The following is a 13,927-nucleotide window of genomic DNA, read 5'->3' as shown; positions in this document are numbered from 1 at the left end:
TCGTGCCTTGGGTTTCCCCATTGGCAAGGGTACCGGGCTCGCAGCCAGACCCTGTGTGACCTGCGATCGGGTGACTGCCACAGCAGCCATGGGTAGACCATCGTGATCATCCCCAATTCAACCAAATAGTTTCCCAACAAAATATTCGCAGGTACGTTGTCCTGAACCAGGACCGGAAGCTTTGCTGTCTTGTCTCCAATCGTAATGTTGACTAAGGCTACAGGCGATATTTTGGGAGGCCCACCAGCTAACCTGGTGGTTCTCAGAGGAGCACCTACATAGTCCTCTGGCTTGAGCAGGGTTCTGTCCACCACTGTCATGCTTGTCCCAGTGCCTCTCAAACCAGTAGAAGGCTGGCCATTCAAGAGGACACTTCTCAAAAACCTACGAGTGTTTTGCGGGATAGTCACCAGTACTTCTGCGTACTGGTCCCAGGCCCCAAGGGACACTAAGGAAATCTCTACGGGAGCACCGAAGGTGATCCCAGTAGAGGAGGGGAGGATTGTGGCCTCCACCTCAGGTACGGAGTAGGGATAGGTCAGGCTGACAGCCTGGACTCCAAGTGCCTTACCCCTACACTTGGGGTCACCCCTTCGGTGATCCAGAGCCCCACAATCCCAGCATGTGCCGGGCGTGCGGGGTACGGTACTGGAACCACTGGGACCCTGCTTTGCAGCAGGCGGACCACTACTCTTACTCCCACCCACAACAGACTTATCCCCACTAGGTTTTTGGGTCTTTCGGAGAGGAAGGTTTTGGTTTACCCAGCTTTTAAGACTCCTCAGCTTTCTGAGAGGCCCCTTTTTCTTTGTCTTTGTCCTTGTCCTTCCCACTGGAGTCCTTAGGGGACACCCGGTGGGAGACCCACTTGTCAGCCAACCTAGCCAGCTTAAAGGGGTCCAAAATGTTCTGGTCAGCAACATACTGACTCAGCTCTGGCGAACAGGCTTCTGAAAAATGCTCAAAAAACAAGAGGTGAGACAATTCAACAAACGTTTTCACTTTGTAACCATCAATCCATCCCATCATGTTCATGTGCGCCGCACTCACCCAGTCATCCCAAGACACATTCTCTCGTTTCTTAAAATCCCTGAACCGTTTAAGATATAGGGTAGGCGTTTTGCCAAACTTGGCGATAAAAGCAGACTTCATGCACTCATACAGACCTCTTTCTTCTACACTCAGTTTCAGAATACAGTCATATCCAGTTTGAGGCACTCTGCTTAACAAACACTTAGCCCAATATCTCTTATCAACATCGTGAATTGCACAAACCATTTCAAACGCTTCAATCCATTGGAGGATATCAGAACCCTCTGCATACACACGAACCAAATCTTTCATAAACTTGGTTGCTGGGGACCTGGCACTCTCAACTGGTTTCGCTGAATTCTCCACTCAAGCTTTCTCTAACTGGATTCGCTGACATTCAGTGTTCTTGAGTTCAAGGTCCTTATCTTTGAGTTCAAGATCCCTATTGCTGTGCCAACTCCTCTTTCTTAAGCTCAGCATCTAGTTCCAACTTGCGATATTAAAGGCTAACTTCATCCTCAATAACTCAAGCTCTTAAGAACTGCTGGGGTTCGGAACAGAGGTAGCAGGAATGGCGGCATTCCCAGAATCCGCTTCGGCGACAACCCCCAGGGTAGGGTCCTCATTGGTTGCATCCCCCCCTTCAAGAGTTTCACAATGGATCTGGTAGTACACCAGGGCAGCTATTAGCTCAGCCCTAGACTTATCCACAAAGTCTAATTCCCTGGCTTCACAAGCACTCTGGAGAGCCTCTAAGCTCATCCGAGTCAATTTACCATTCGCAATAAATTCCATTGCTTGTAATGCAGTTAACTTCTACACGACTAAACCTTAATTTAACAAAGTGCAGATATCCTTTGTAAGTGGCACGGTTATACACTGAGTCTTAAAACCATAAGCATCCCACCGCTGCCACCAGCTGTAAAGACCGGTGGGGGGGTCTGCACTTCCGCTCTCTATATGGTAGAGGGGAGGCACAGAGACCCCTGCCAATATTCTCTATTATGGTAACGTAGTCGAGCAATCAAGGCCTAGCTTCTCAGGAGGTGATGCAAGCTGGTTCTTAAGTACAGTGTAGTCCCCGAGCACCCACGAAGGAATGTCCACACACTGGATCGGTTAAAACACAGTCTTTATATAATTAATATTTAAGGTCATATACAGAATCACGATAACTCACTTTGTACTCCGAAAATCAACAATGATAAATATGTACAATTCTAAATTTGTACCACTAACGTTATTAGATCTTAGTCAAGTGCATACGGTCAGAATGACACACAGATCCAAAAGAGGAAACCAGCAGTAGAGAGAGGAAGGAAAGCAAGATGGTTGAACACTTGGCAGAATACTGGCCCCTACCACTAGATACAGTTCTGTGTGGAGATGCCCCCACCTGGGAAACCTGTAGAAGAAAGATACAAGCCCAGTCCATATATTGTTCACCCTTAAACTTCCCAATAGTTCTGCAACCCCAAAGTACCTTGGTGTTGTAGCGTTCTGCGTCGGGGAAATCGACAACCCTTCTTGAGTGTCCCCCCTTTCAGGCAGGAGTCACGGGTTGTCGAACGTCCGACGGAGAACAGGTCGAGCTACGACGGTGACGTGGCCGCGTCGTTCCTAGTGGTGCTCGTTGACGGGGAAGCGTAAACGTCCTGCAAGGAAGAAGCGTGCGGGGCACCTCGATGTCAATAGTTCTGGACCGCAAGGAGTTGTGGCCCAGAAAGGGCGTCGAGTCATCAGCGTCTCTGTGGTCTTTGGGTGGCAGGAAACCCACCGGTGGATGCTCCTCGGCACATCGACGGTCAGGCCTTCTCCAGCAGGATACAGCGGCGACGATGCGGATGAAAGCGTCCTTGGATCAATGAAGTTTCTTAGGCAACGGGAGCACGGCGGCTCCAGTCGGTGAAGGCGGTCGACGACAGTGACGGACAACAGTCCGGGCGCTTCTCCTTGGAGTTCCGCAGCAGTCCCCGTATCGGGTCGGCAGCCTGTCAAAGGTCTGTCTACCAGGGATCTTAGGCAAAGATCAGCTGTGCATGATGGTCCCTCGTAGCTTGGGAAGAGGGCGCCTTACCAGGTCCTCTCTGGGTCAGTTCTTGAAGCACAGCAGCTTTCAGATTGCGAAGGAGAGCAACAGCAATTCTTCTCGTCCAGCAGGGCTCAAGGTTAAGCTTCACTCCAGTTACTCGTCATAGTGGTCTTCAGCTTCTGAACACGATTCCTACCAGTGAGAGGTCCCCAGATATACTATTGATCTCCCATTCATTCTGCTGGGTCATACTCAAGAATCCAATCACGACTACGGGCAATCATGCAGGCAGGCAGCCAATCAGGCACACAAGGTATTCAGGCCATTCACTTCTCTCCAGACACTCATAACAAGTTATGTGTATTGGGACAAGTACCGAGCCATTCAACACTCCAAGCTGCATTCATACCAGTTTCGGGCAGGGCTGTCTCAACCACTGTGTCAAACACCAGATACTAGACAGTCACAACATAGAATGTATATTCGTCACACACTCCATTTACTCAGGTCCCACCCACAAGCATACCCACAACACACAGTCGTTGAGAAGGCTCCAGCCAGTCTGGTCGGCACTTCCCCACACTACCATATACGGAACTTCCACCCAACAGCCAGTCAGGGGGAAGAGACAGAGGCAGGGCTTCCCGGGACTTCGGGAAGATCAGGGTAACAGGTGATGGAAGGCAAGAGGCCAGGGGGGGCATTTTGCCTCCATCAGGAATCTACCGATTCCAATGACAGGGCCTGGGCATCCCAAAATGGAGGACGCTCAGGGCACCAGTCATTTCAGCTTGGAGCTGCCACCAGCCCGTACCCTGCTCTGTGGGTCACACACAGGTGCCCAAAAACATACACTAGGGGCACAGGGTTGTACTCCTACCCATGGGTGCCATAAGGGTATCCCATGGGTCTGTTCACCACCAAAGGAGAGAGAGCTGCACTGCCAGGAGTCCCACATGAACTCCTGCACAGAGAACACGACAGAACACACGATAAAAAGCAGTAAAGGACAAGGATACGGAGGCCCTGTCCCTCCGATGCATTTCCAGCATCACAGTTGCTGTGTGCAGTTTTTTAGACAAAGGCTTCATCTTCTAAGATGGCATGCACTCAACATAGAAACCAGCCTTCACTTTGCAAACAGGAGGGGCATACCCTTAACAAAGTATGAAGGATGAATCCAATTACGGGGTTAAGGGACAGGCATGTTGGGCACAGGGAATGTTTGACAAATCTTGCTAGTGAGTCTCACACCCTAACAGGGATATAATCCCACAACATCCATACATTCCAATGTCCACTGTAAAGAAGTCACAGTGGCAACAATAAAGACAGACACAAGTGATTACAGTTCAAAGGTGTTTATTAAACTGTAAAGTTTAATCAACAGGCTGGTTCTCAACACGCTCCTCAGCATCATTAATTCCTCCCTTACAGAAGGGTCATTCCCAGTCACCCTCAAGACTGGTCCAATACGACTTCTTTTGAAAAAACCAACCCTAGACCCAGATGGCCTGTCCAACTACCAGCCCATTACGAACCTCCCGTTTTTTGGCAAAATCTTGGAAAAAGTAGTTGCTAAAAAACAACTTGCCAGAAACAAACACATTCCCCTGCTAAATTCAGTCAGTGGTCCAAACCAAGTTTAGCATCGGGACAGCCACCATCCAGGTATTGAATGATGCTCTCCAAATCATGGCTAGGGGCAACTCATGTCTCTGCATGCTCATTGACCTCTCGGCTGCATTCAACACCATTAACTTCTGCATCTTTGTCTCCGTTCTTGCTGACAGGATGGTATTCTTTGGCACTGTCCTGAATTGGTTTGTCTCCTATCTCTTGGGCAGACACCAGGCCATCCAGAGGAACCCATTGCATTCTAACCGACACCCAATCTCCTGCGGAATCCCCCCAGTTTCCATCCTTTCATCAATCCCTTTTAAACTTTACATGCAGCCTCTGGGCACTCACCTCAAAGATCACAATATAGCCATCCGCCAACACGTGGATAATACTCAGTCATACATGATAGTAAAAAGCCCAAAAGACAACAGTCATCTGCGTGAATACCTAGCCATCATCCAGTCCTGGATTTCGACTGCCAACCTCGAACTTAACCCACCCAAGACGGAATTCGTCCTCATCCTTAGGCTTCACCATTTACAGCAGCCTGTCCAGCCTGTCCTTCCCAAACGGCCTGCCTCCAAATCTCCACCCTTCACAAAATCAAACCTTTTCTCCCACTGAAGGACTTCTGAACTGTAGTGCAGGCCCTTGTGGTCTCGCACACCAATGGGGGAAATGCCCTCATGACGGGGCTTCCAGCTACTCATTTGACTCCCCTAAAAGAAGTCTACCACACTGCAGCACGTCTGATTATGGGTGCATGGAAATTTGACCAAAGCACAACATCCTACGCGAACTGCATTGGCTCCTTCCCCGTGCCAGGTGACTGTTCAAGACTTCATGTATCATATACAAAGCAGTCACGAGTAGCACACCAGCGTAACTTGTGGTTAAGCTCCATATATCTGTTGGCACATGCTCCTGCCACAGCAAATCAATGAACCAGCGAATCACAATTCTTCTGCAAAGAGGACCTGCAAACCATTCTTCCCTTGTCACGCACCCATTATTTACAACTCTATTCCGGTATCGGCTTGGAATGTCCCCAGAATTCTCAAATTCCGTAAATCTCTCAAAACTTGCTTTTTTCAAAAATACATTACTAAGGACTAATCCCAACAGGCACACATACTAACGCACATATTTCAACTCACTGTACTGCACTACTGTTAAAAGATGCCAGCCCATATGTTGGCTACCCACACTCCGTACAGCGCTCCAGTGCTCTTGAACTAGCTCAGCACATTAAACAATAAAATAAAATAATAATAAAATAAAATGATAGGTGGTGAGATCGAACAGTGGTAGCAGTAGTGAGGCAGAGCTTGGTGGTGAACCTAAGGAAAGGAGAGGACGGCAGAGACGATTCTGGTGAAGACCTCAAGGAGGCATTTGAGGAGTTTAAAGAGGAGGTTGTCAAAGATTTGGAAGAGAAGATGGGGAGTTTGGGAAGGGTGTTGCTGGACAGACGGAGTTGAAATTTGAGGAGGCTAAGGAGATATTTAGTGGAGATTCAGAGGAGGGATATGGAACGTTGAAGAGGTAGGATGGTGGAGAGTTAGCAAAGAAGTTAGAAGACACACAGGAGGAGTTTAGAAAAGGGAAGCTTTGTAACAACGAGGAAGGGCTAGTTGAGCAGGGCCTGGAAGTACTTGGAGAAAATCAGAAGATTGAGCAGTTAGTTAAGCACAGATCAGAGGGAACTGAAGGTATTTCAGTGGAGGGGCGGGTGAAGAGAGCAAAATGACAACGTGATGGTGGTCGAGCGAGTCAAGAGGAGGTTGAAGATTGTCAAGTACGAAAATAACTGGAGGAGGTTGGAGGTAACGAGGAGTTGTTAGGGAGAGGTGGAGAGGTTTTTGAACATTGGCAAAGAGCGATTGTAAAGGAGGCTGGAGATGAGACGAGGAGACAGGGACAGTTGAAGAGGTCAGGGAGGTGGTAGGAAGAAACCCGGAAGTAATAGGTGAGAGGTGTGAGAAAAATAAGAAACCTCCGGAAGGGGAAGTATTTTGTTTCCAACAGACCCCCCTTTTTGTTATTTTTTCCAATCCTTAAACACGGTTAATGCTGTCACTCTACATGACAGTGCTGTGACACTTAAGAGGGGTTAAGGCACCAGGGGCATTCTGCAAGTTCTCCTGTTTAGTGAGCCGTGTGGCGCTCTTATAAATCACAATAAGTTAACGGCCCTCACAACTGCAAATTTTAAAGAGTTGAATGCCACAAAATGACAATAGTGTTATACTTGTATCTGTCTTGCAGGAATCTTGTGGATTCGTGCCCTGTAAAAAAGAGATTGTACTATCTCACTCAGTGGTGCTTATTAAACCCTCTCGAAAGGAAGACCGGTTGAAATTTAAACCGGTACCCGTCAGGTTTCATATAAATTTAAGGAGCAGTTTCTTTAACCCATTAAGGTAGCATATTGTTCTAGATCTTTGCTAATATTGGGAGGAACAGAACTATACCAGCTAATGATTGCTTATGTTATATAAGTAGGTAGGTTAGGATAGCGGTCATCATGTAAATTAGATACTCTTCGTGTGCTGTTATGCACTCACTAAATCCCTGTTGCAGAACTCCTTTTGGCCTTGAGGTAAAACATTCTACTTGTTGTCTTCCTGCACTACTCGTACTATTGCAGTCACTTGCTGCATCAGTCCCTCCAGTGAAGGCTGGTGCAAGGTGCCATTTTGCAATGCTGGGGGTGCTTGACATCAGCAAGCACCATGCTCCAAGTAACCCTTTCCATTCGGTGCCAAACACATCCCTGGTTCACCTTGCGCAACTGCCTCTGCCTAGAGTCACTAGTCACAAGAACTTCGTCTATGTTATCCAATTTAATTCCTAATGCGCACTAACAGTGCGCATGCTGATCTTTCGGAATGAGGTAACACCAATTGAATACCAGTGTGCAACAATTTATAGGGTAGCATAATTAAGAGATGCTGGAAATAAATGCTTAACATCATTTCAGTTTTCAGGTTTTTTTGTTTCCATTTACAGAGCTTACCCTTCATTTCTTGCAGATCAATTTCATCCTGTTTGTGAGAATTGTAAGAATTCTGAGGAAAAAACTCAAAACATCAGATCTTTGTCGAGACGATTTTGGCCAGTACAAGTAAGTTAAGCATAAAACCATGAACAAAACGAAAAGAAAAGCAAAGGCAGGTTTTGTGGTAGGAGGGAATTGAGAGCTAGCAGGAACATGAGGAATCTTCTGTGCAATGGTATACTTGGAGATCAATTCCCTAAGCACGAATCCTTGGTTTGGATAGTGACAGGGCACTGTACAAGGGTTCCAGCTGGGTATTAGTCACAGAGTGGAATTTTCAAGCAGGCTTTGCTCTTTTTGTGCTACCACATTGCGCCTGATCTAGAGCAAGTTAGCAAAGGTTTGATTGGCCGTTCTGCCATAATGTTCAACGTGAGAAAAATAATTTGCGTTCTGAGATATTTCTGAATTAATTCGGATTGCTATGGACGAATGAGGGCAGCGGCACAGTGGGATAGGAAGAAGAAACGGGAGACAGGAAAGTAAGGCGCACGCTATACAAATATATAGTTCCTGAGTATGTCACATGCATTCTCAGTCTATGCCCTCCAGAGTGTCTATCTTCGGCCCCAACCCCATGCAATCCAGAAAAGAAATGAAGAGAATACTCTTGGATGAGCACATTGTTCACACACTAAGATACAGCCACCCACCAAACCCTTTAGGTCCAGTATCCCTCCTGATGGCTAACCTTTACCATTCACCCTCCTGCCCCACCCTTAAAGCCGCTTTCAGAACTTCTCAGCTTTTCAAGCTGACTTATCTTCTTTGTCTTCTCTTCACCCCACCCATGACGCCCTGCTTCTCTCTGCTAAGCAAAAAAATGTCCATTCCCTTTTTTCCTCACTTGCCTCTCACCCGCGTCGTCTATTTCAAAACCGGAACGGCATCCTCTCTCCTTCTTCCTCTGACTCTTCTTCATCTTCTTCCCACCCTGCATTTGACATTTAAAAACAATACAAAGAAAGTTGAAAAGAAGACGATTTTCAAAGGAAAGCCAGTGCAGATAGTGCAGGGAGAGAGTGAGCAGAGTACCCGAATTGAGGAATGGAATATAGAATGAAGACAGGTAAGATGAGATGTCAGCGCCACGGAAGGGCCTAACGAGCGGGTAGTCCACCCCCGGTGCTCCGGAAGGTTGGTACCCGCCAGCCCAGACATTGCACAGACGAGGCTCGATATCCGTGCCTGGCGAGGACCGCTCCCTCAGCGGCGTCAAGGTGGAGGCGGGGGCTAGTCTGGGCCTCTGCAGAGGCAGTCCTGGAGCAGTGTTTGTCCCAAACCTGAAGCGGGGAAAGTGGGGGAAAACGGAACATCAGCCTTGGGATAAAGGCCAGAAACAGTCTCCTCAATGGAAATGGATCGCCTTTGGCAGCTGGAAGAAGCAACAGACCACAGACGGCGTTTGTGGGTGTTGGGCACAGTGTTGATTTCAACATGGTTCCGTGGAGGTAGTCGAGGTGGCCACAGGAGAACCCTCTCTTAGACAAGTAAGCAAGAGATTGGTGGTGTCACCACCTGGCACACCATTTCATTTATTTGGCAGGTCTAGGATGGGAAGCGGAGTCTTCCTGATGTCTAAAGGTAAGGGCAAAGAGACACCTGTCCAGCCAAAAACACAAAGCCCCCCATGAAAAGGGATCCTGCAGCGCTGCTGAAACTTTGGATCAGAATTCGAAGGGAACACACTGGCTGAGGCAACAGCATCCCCAGCACAACAGCACAGCTCCACTGGAGCAGCGGCCACCACTAAAGAGAACCATATGCAATGCCTGAACACTTTTCAAGAGAAGATGGCAGCAGCGTTTCAAGACCAGATCGCCACCCTCAAAGCAGAATTGAAACAATGATAGGCTGAAAATAAAGGGGAATTGGCTAAGCTAGAAGAAAATTTGGACTTGACTGAAGCGGCCCTACAAGACGTTGCGTAAGATGCTTGGAAAAACAAGTAAGTCCTTGAACAAGTCACTATAATATCAAGTAACCTAAAGATTCAATTCAAGTATCTGGAAAATCTCTCCTGATGCTCTAACATTTGCCTAAAAAACCTTGCAGTGGATGTACTTGACAAAGATCTGAGAGACACTGCACAACACATATATGGCGATTCATTTTGACAGAATCCACCACACAGGCACCAAGAAATCAGGCCCAAGGTCAAGACCAAGGTATGTCCTTGTGGCAATGAATTCTTACTCCCAAAAGCAAAATATATTGAGAGCAGCTAGAGAATCAAGCCCTTTACGCCTAAATGGAGCAGAAATTCTACTGTTTCAGAACATTTCACAATCTACTCTCCAAAGAGAAGAGAAGTGGGACCGTTGGTCAAAACCCTCGTCCACAAGCGGATCAGATATAAATGTACGTTTTCTTTCGGATTGCTTTTTACCTGGGAGGGCAAGCAACATCGAATCACCACTGCTGGAGAGGGGCTTAACATTCTGAATACTGTGGAGGATGCCATAGGAGAAGTTTCAGCATTGCAGAGGAAGCTTTACCTGAGGAAAAGACCCTGGGAATGGTCAAGGATAGCAGGCAATCCCCAAAATCGGAGACATGGTCCGTCCCATCTGGAGCCGATATCACTGTGAAGGACTAGTCCTATCATGTAGGATCGAGGCTCGGGGGCCCAGAGGAGCCATTTGGCATCCCTCTGTACATTGAGGGCATCGGGTATATGGGACATTGGCAGGAACTCTCTACAGGAACTATGAAGGGAGGAAACCAGACGAGTCATACAAGATGACAATGGAGGTTCTCAGGACGGCCAATGTTTTCTCGGGGTCCCCTCTTGGTTTCAGAAGTGGGCCTTAGGACACCCTCATTCTACTGGAGTTGTGTGGGTCATCCCTAAGGAGATTAGGTACATGGGCCCTGTGGGTTCAATGGCCACTTTTATTTTGTATATATGGTTTACAAGAATTTGTTGGCCAGGATGGCTTTCTACGAGAGGTCCTATCTCAGCTGAAGGGAGTTCTCAAGAAGTGAAATTACACTAGTGGGGGATTTTAATTAGGCCTGGTCTCCAAGGATCTATAGAAGCTGGTTCAATGTGCACGGGAAAGGTGTGCCATCCAAGACCCTCAACAGCGCATCGAGTGACTGAAACTCATTGACAGCTGGAGATCTATTTGGTCACAAGAAAAGGGGTTCACATTTTATTCACATGTACACCGCACACAATCTAGAAATGAGTGCTGTTACAGTAGCTGGGGTGGGTGGAGGGGATCGAACTCGGAATTATATCGTTCTCTGATCATGCCCTGATCATGGGCTCCCTTCAGATCCTGTTGATCAAACACAATTTGTGGAGGTGGCATTTCCCAATGGAATTACAAAAGGATAGAGTCCTTGTAAAGTCTATAGGAGATAAAATTAGAGAATACTTTGAAAATAATCTGTCCTCCCGCACCTCTGAGTGTATTACTTTTGCCACCTTCAAAGCGGTTATGAGGGAAGAGTTAATTGCCATGAAAGCAAGTAAGATAAACAAGTGAGACAACTGGAACTAGAGCTGGGGGAAGATTGAGACTTAGCATACAGGCACTGAAGGAATAACCCAGGAGAGCTCATCTGAGGGCATACAGGAATACTGGGAATACTAGGGGTTAACTCGAGATATTGTGCACTAGACAGGATGAGATGGAATTACTATATACCAAACAAAAATATTTTGTAAAAGCCAAAAAAGCGGACAAATTATTAGCAAGAATGCTGAGGGATCAGGAGACCTCTAGGACTATAGAAGTGATTAGGGATTCAGGGAAACTCAAGATCACAAACAATGTCCAACTTTTGTAGGAATTCACAACATTTTCTGCCTTATTATACTCCTCGTATTCCCTTCTGGGATCTTCTCAAATAGACTACCTGAAAGATTAGCCCCTACCAAAATTATCCCCATTAGAGGGGAAAATCCTAGATGCGGAAATCAAACAGGAGGAGGTATTGGAGGTCATAAAATAACTTCCTATTATTAAATCTCTGAGACCTGATGTTTTCCCAGCTGTTTTTTTTATAAAACCTTCCACCCCATTTTGGCACCCAGATTAACTGGGTTATTTGACTCTTTCCGAGCGTTGGAGAGGATTACCACTTGTATGAATGAGGCTAACGTGGTACGGCTTCCTAAACCCAATAAGATTCTAGACTTGTGTGGGTTCTATCGCCCCACAGCACTGATAAATATTGGTGCTAAAATCTACACTAAAATGTTGTCTAACAGACTGGGCCCTCTACTTACCAGACTTATAGGGCCAGATCAATCAGGTTTTGTCCAGCAATGCCAAAACTTTGATATTCCAAGGAGGGTCTCGAACTTAATTGAAAGGGTGTTGAAGTCTGGTATCCCAGCACTCCTCCTTTCTTTGGACATGCAAAAGGCTTTCGACCAGATGGAGTGGTTGTTCCTTTGTGAAACCTTGTCTTAAATTAGTTTTGGGTCCTCTTTCTTCAGAATGGTTAGCACAAACTATCAGACTCCCTTGATACGCTTACTAATCAATAGGCAATTTTGTCAAACGATACCAATCAGCAGGGGGACTAAACAGGGATGCCCATTGTTTCCCCTTTTATTTGCAATCTCTCTGCAGCATCTCCTTGCCCGCATGAGAACAGCTATAAAGATACATGGCATTTCATTTGGGGGGAAGAACATTAAGGATCAGCGTTTTCAGATGATATGCTGCTGACTTTTACGAGCCCGGTAGAATCTGTGTTGGCAATAATGCGGGAACTGAACGTTTTTGGGGCTGTAGTGAGGATGAGGGTAAACCGCAGCAAGTCTGAAATTCTGAATCTTTCCAACCAGGGGAAACTCTGAGTCAGGTCAAAGCCTGGCCTCCCTTTACATGGCAGCCTGAAAGTATAACTTATTTGGGTATAACCCTTATGAATAACCTTGAGACAATGTATATTGCTAACTATGTACCACCTTTGAATAGGATGAAGGGGGATTTGGCCAGATGGGGCCCACTCTCAAAATAATGGATGGGAATGATAGCTACAATTAAAATGGTGGTTTGGCCTAGGGTGTTATATGTGTATGAAGCTCTACCCATACCTTTAAGGGTTTTATTTTTCAAACTATTGAACAAACTTATTTGAACATTTGTGAGGAATAATAGGAAACCACGTTTGGTCCTCAAGACCATGATGGGTCCTAGATCCAAGGGAGGTTTATTGCGGCCAATCTTTTGGACTTACTATGAGGTGGCCCAGATACGGGTAAAGAGTGGTTCAATGTGGACATGAGCAAGATCTGGGTCAGAATGGGCAGTGCTCCGTTGAATGATGTCCTATGGCTACACAGAAACCAAAGACCCATCAACATGCATCTTAATTACATCATGAGGTTGATGGAAGATACGTGGGACACACTGGTTGAGAAATATGGGACCCGGTCCCATCCTCGTTCACTCCTATCTTTCGCAACCCACAATTTGTGCCTGGGCTGGAACAGGAAACATTCAAGCAGTGGGGAGAGGCATTATGTAGCAAGCTTAAAGACTTGTTTCAAGGGAACTAGATGAAATCTTCTTATGCGTGTAAAGGGTGCTTTCGGATAATGGAAGGCGAAGGATGCTGGTACTTTCAGCTGCACCATTGGGTTTCTTGCCCGATTGTTAAGGAGGCCGCAAATAGACCCCTTGCTTCATTTGAACTTTATCTGGTGACTCAGTCAGGCTCTTAAAATCGGATTTCCTCATTATACAAGATTTTCATAGAAGGCAGCCCTACACATTGGCCCTACATGAGCAAATGGGAAACAACATTGGGCAGGCCCATTCCCTAGGAACACTGTATCTTCTTGCGGTGGAATATACCTAGGCTTACCAGGGCAATTCAACTTAGAGAGATGTGATATAAGGTCATGGTTCAATGGCGCTACATACCAACTAGGATGCAGAAAATGGGTATGCTTTGTTTATACCGAACATGTTATATTGAAGCACACATATATCAAGTACTTTATAAGGAAAACCTGTATACCGAATGTATTTTTGGGTGGGGTAAAGGGTTACATTTTTGGGGGAAATGTTTGGAGTGCGTTTTTAAGGGTGGAAAACGGGGGCCCAAACCCATCCCAAAGAAAAATGCATTTGTTATATGGTTTTCGTTATTAAATACTTGATATATGTGTGTTTCAATATAAAATGTTCGTATAAATACATGTAAAC

At 46.4% G+C, this 13,927-nt stretch overlaps 1 protein-coding gene across 1 annotated transcript in view; it reads left to right on the top strand.

Annotated features, from left to right (window-relative positions):
• Window positions 1-13,927, top strand: part of SCTR (secretin receptor) — a 590,525-nt gene that overhangs the window by 514,055 nt on the left and 62,543 nt on the right. Inside the window, exon 10 of the mRNA XM_069616610.1 lies at window positions 7,723-7,814. Coding sequence (XP_069472711.1) covers window positions 7,723-7,814 — 92 coding nt within the window. The remainder of the gene's footprint in view (window positions 1-7,722; window positions 7,815-13,927) is intronic.

Source organism: Ambystoma mexicanum, chromosome 9 (assembly GCF_040938575.1).
Source record: "Ambystoma mexicanum isolate Mex_15411 chromosome 9, UKY_AmexF1_1, whole genome shotgun sequence".
Classification (NCBI taxonomy): Eukaryota; Metazoa; Chordata; class Amphibia; order Caudata; family Ambystomatidae; genus Ambystoma; species Ambystoma mexicanum.
The sequence above is the reverse complement of the archived record's forward strand: the minus strand, read 5'-3'. Positions and strand labels throughout refer to the sequence as shown.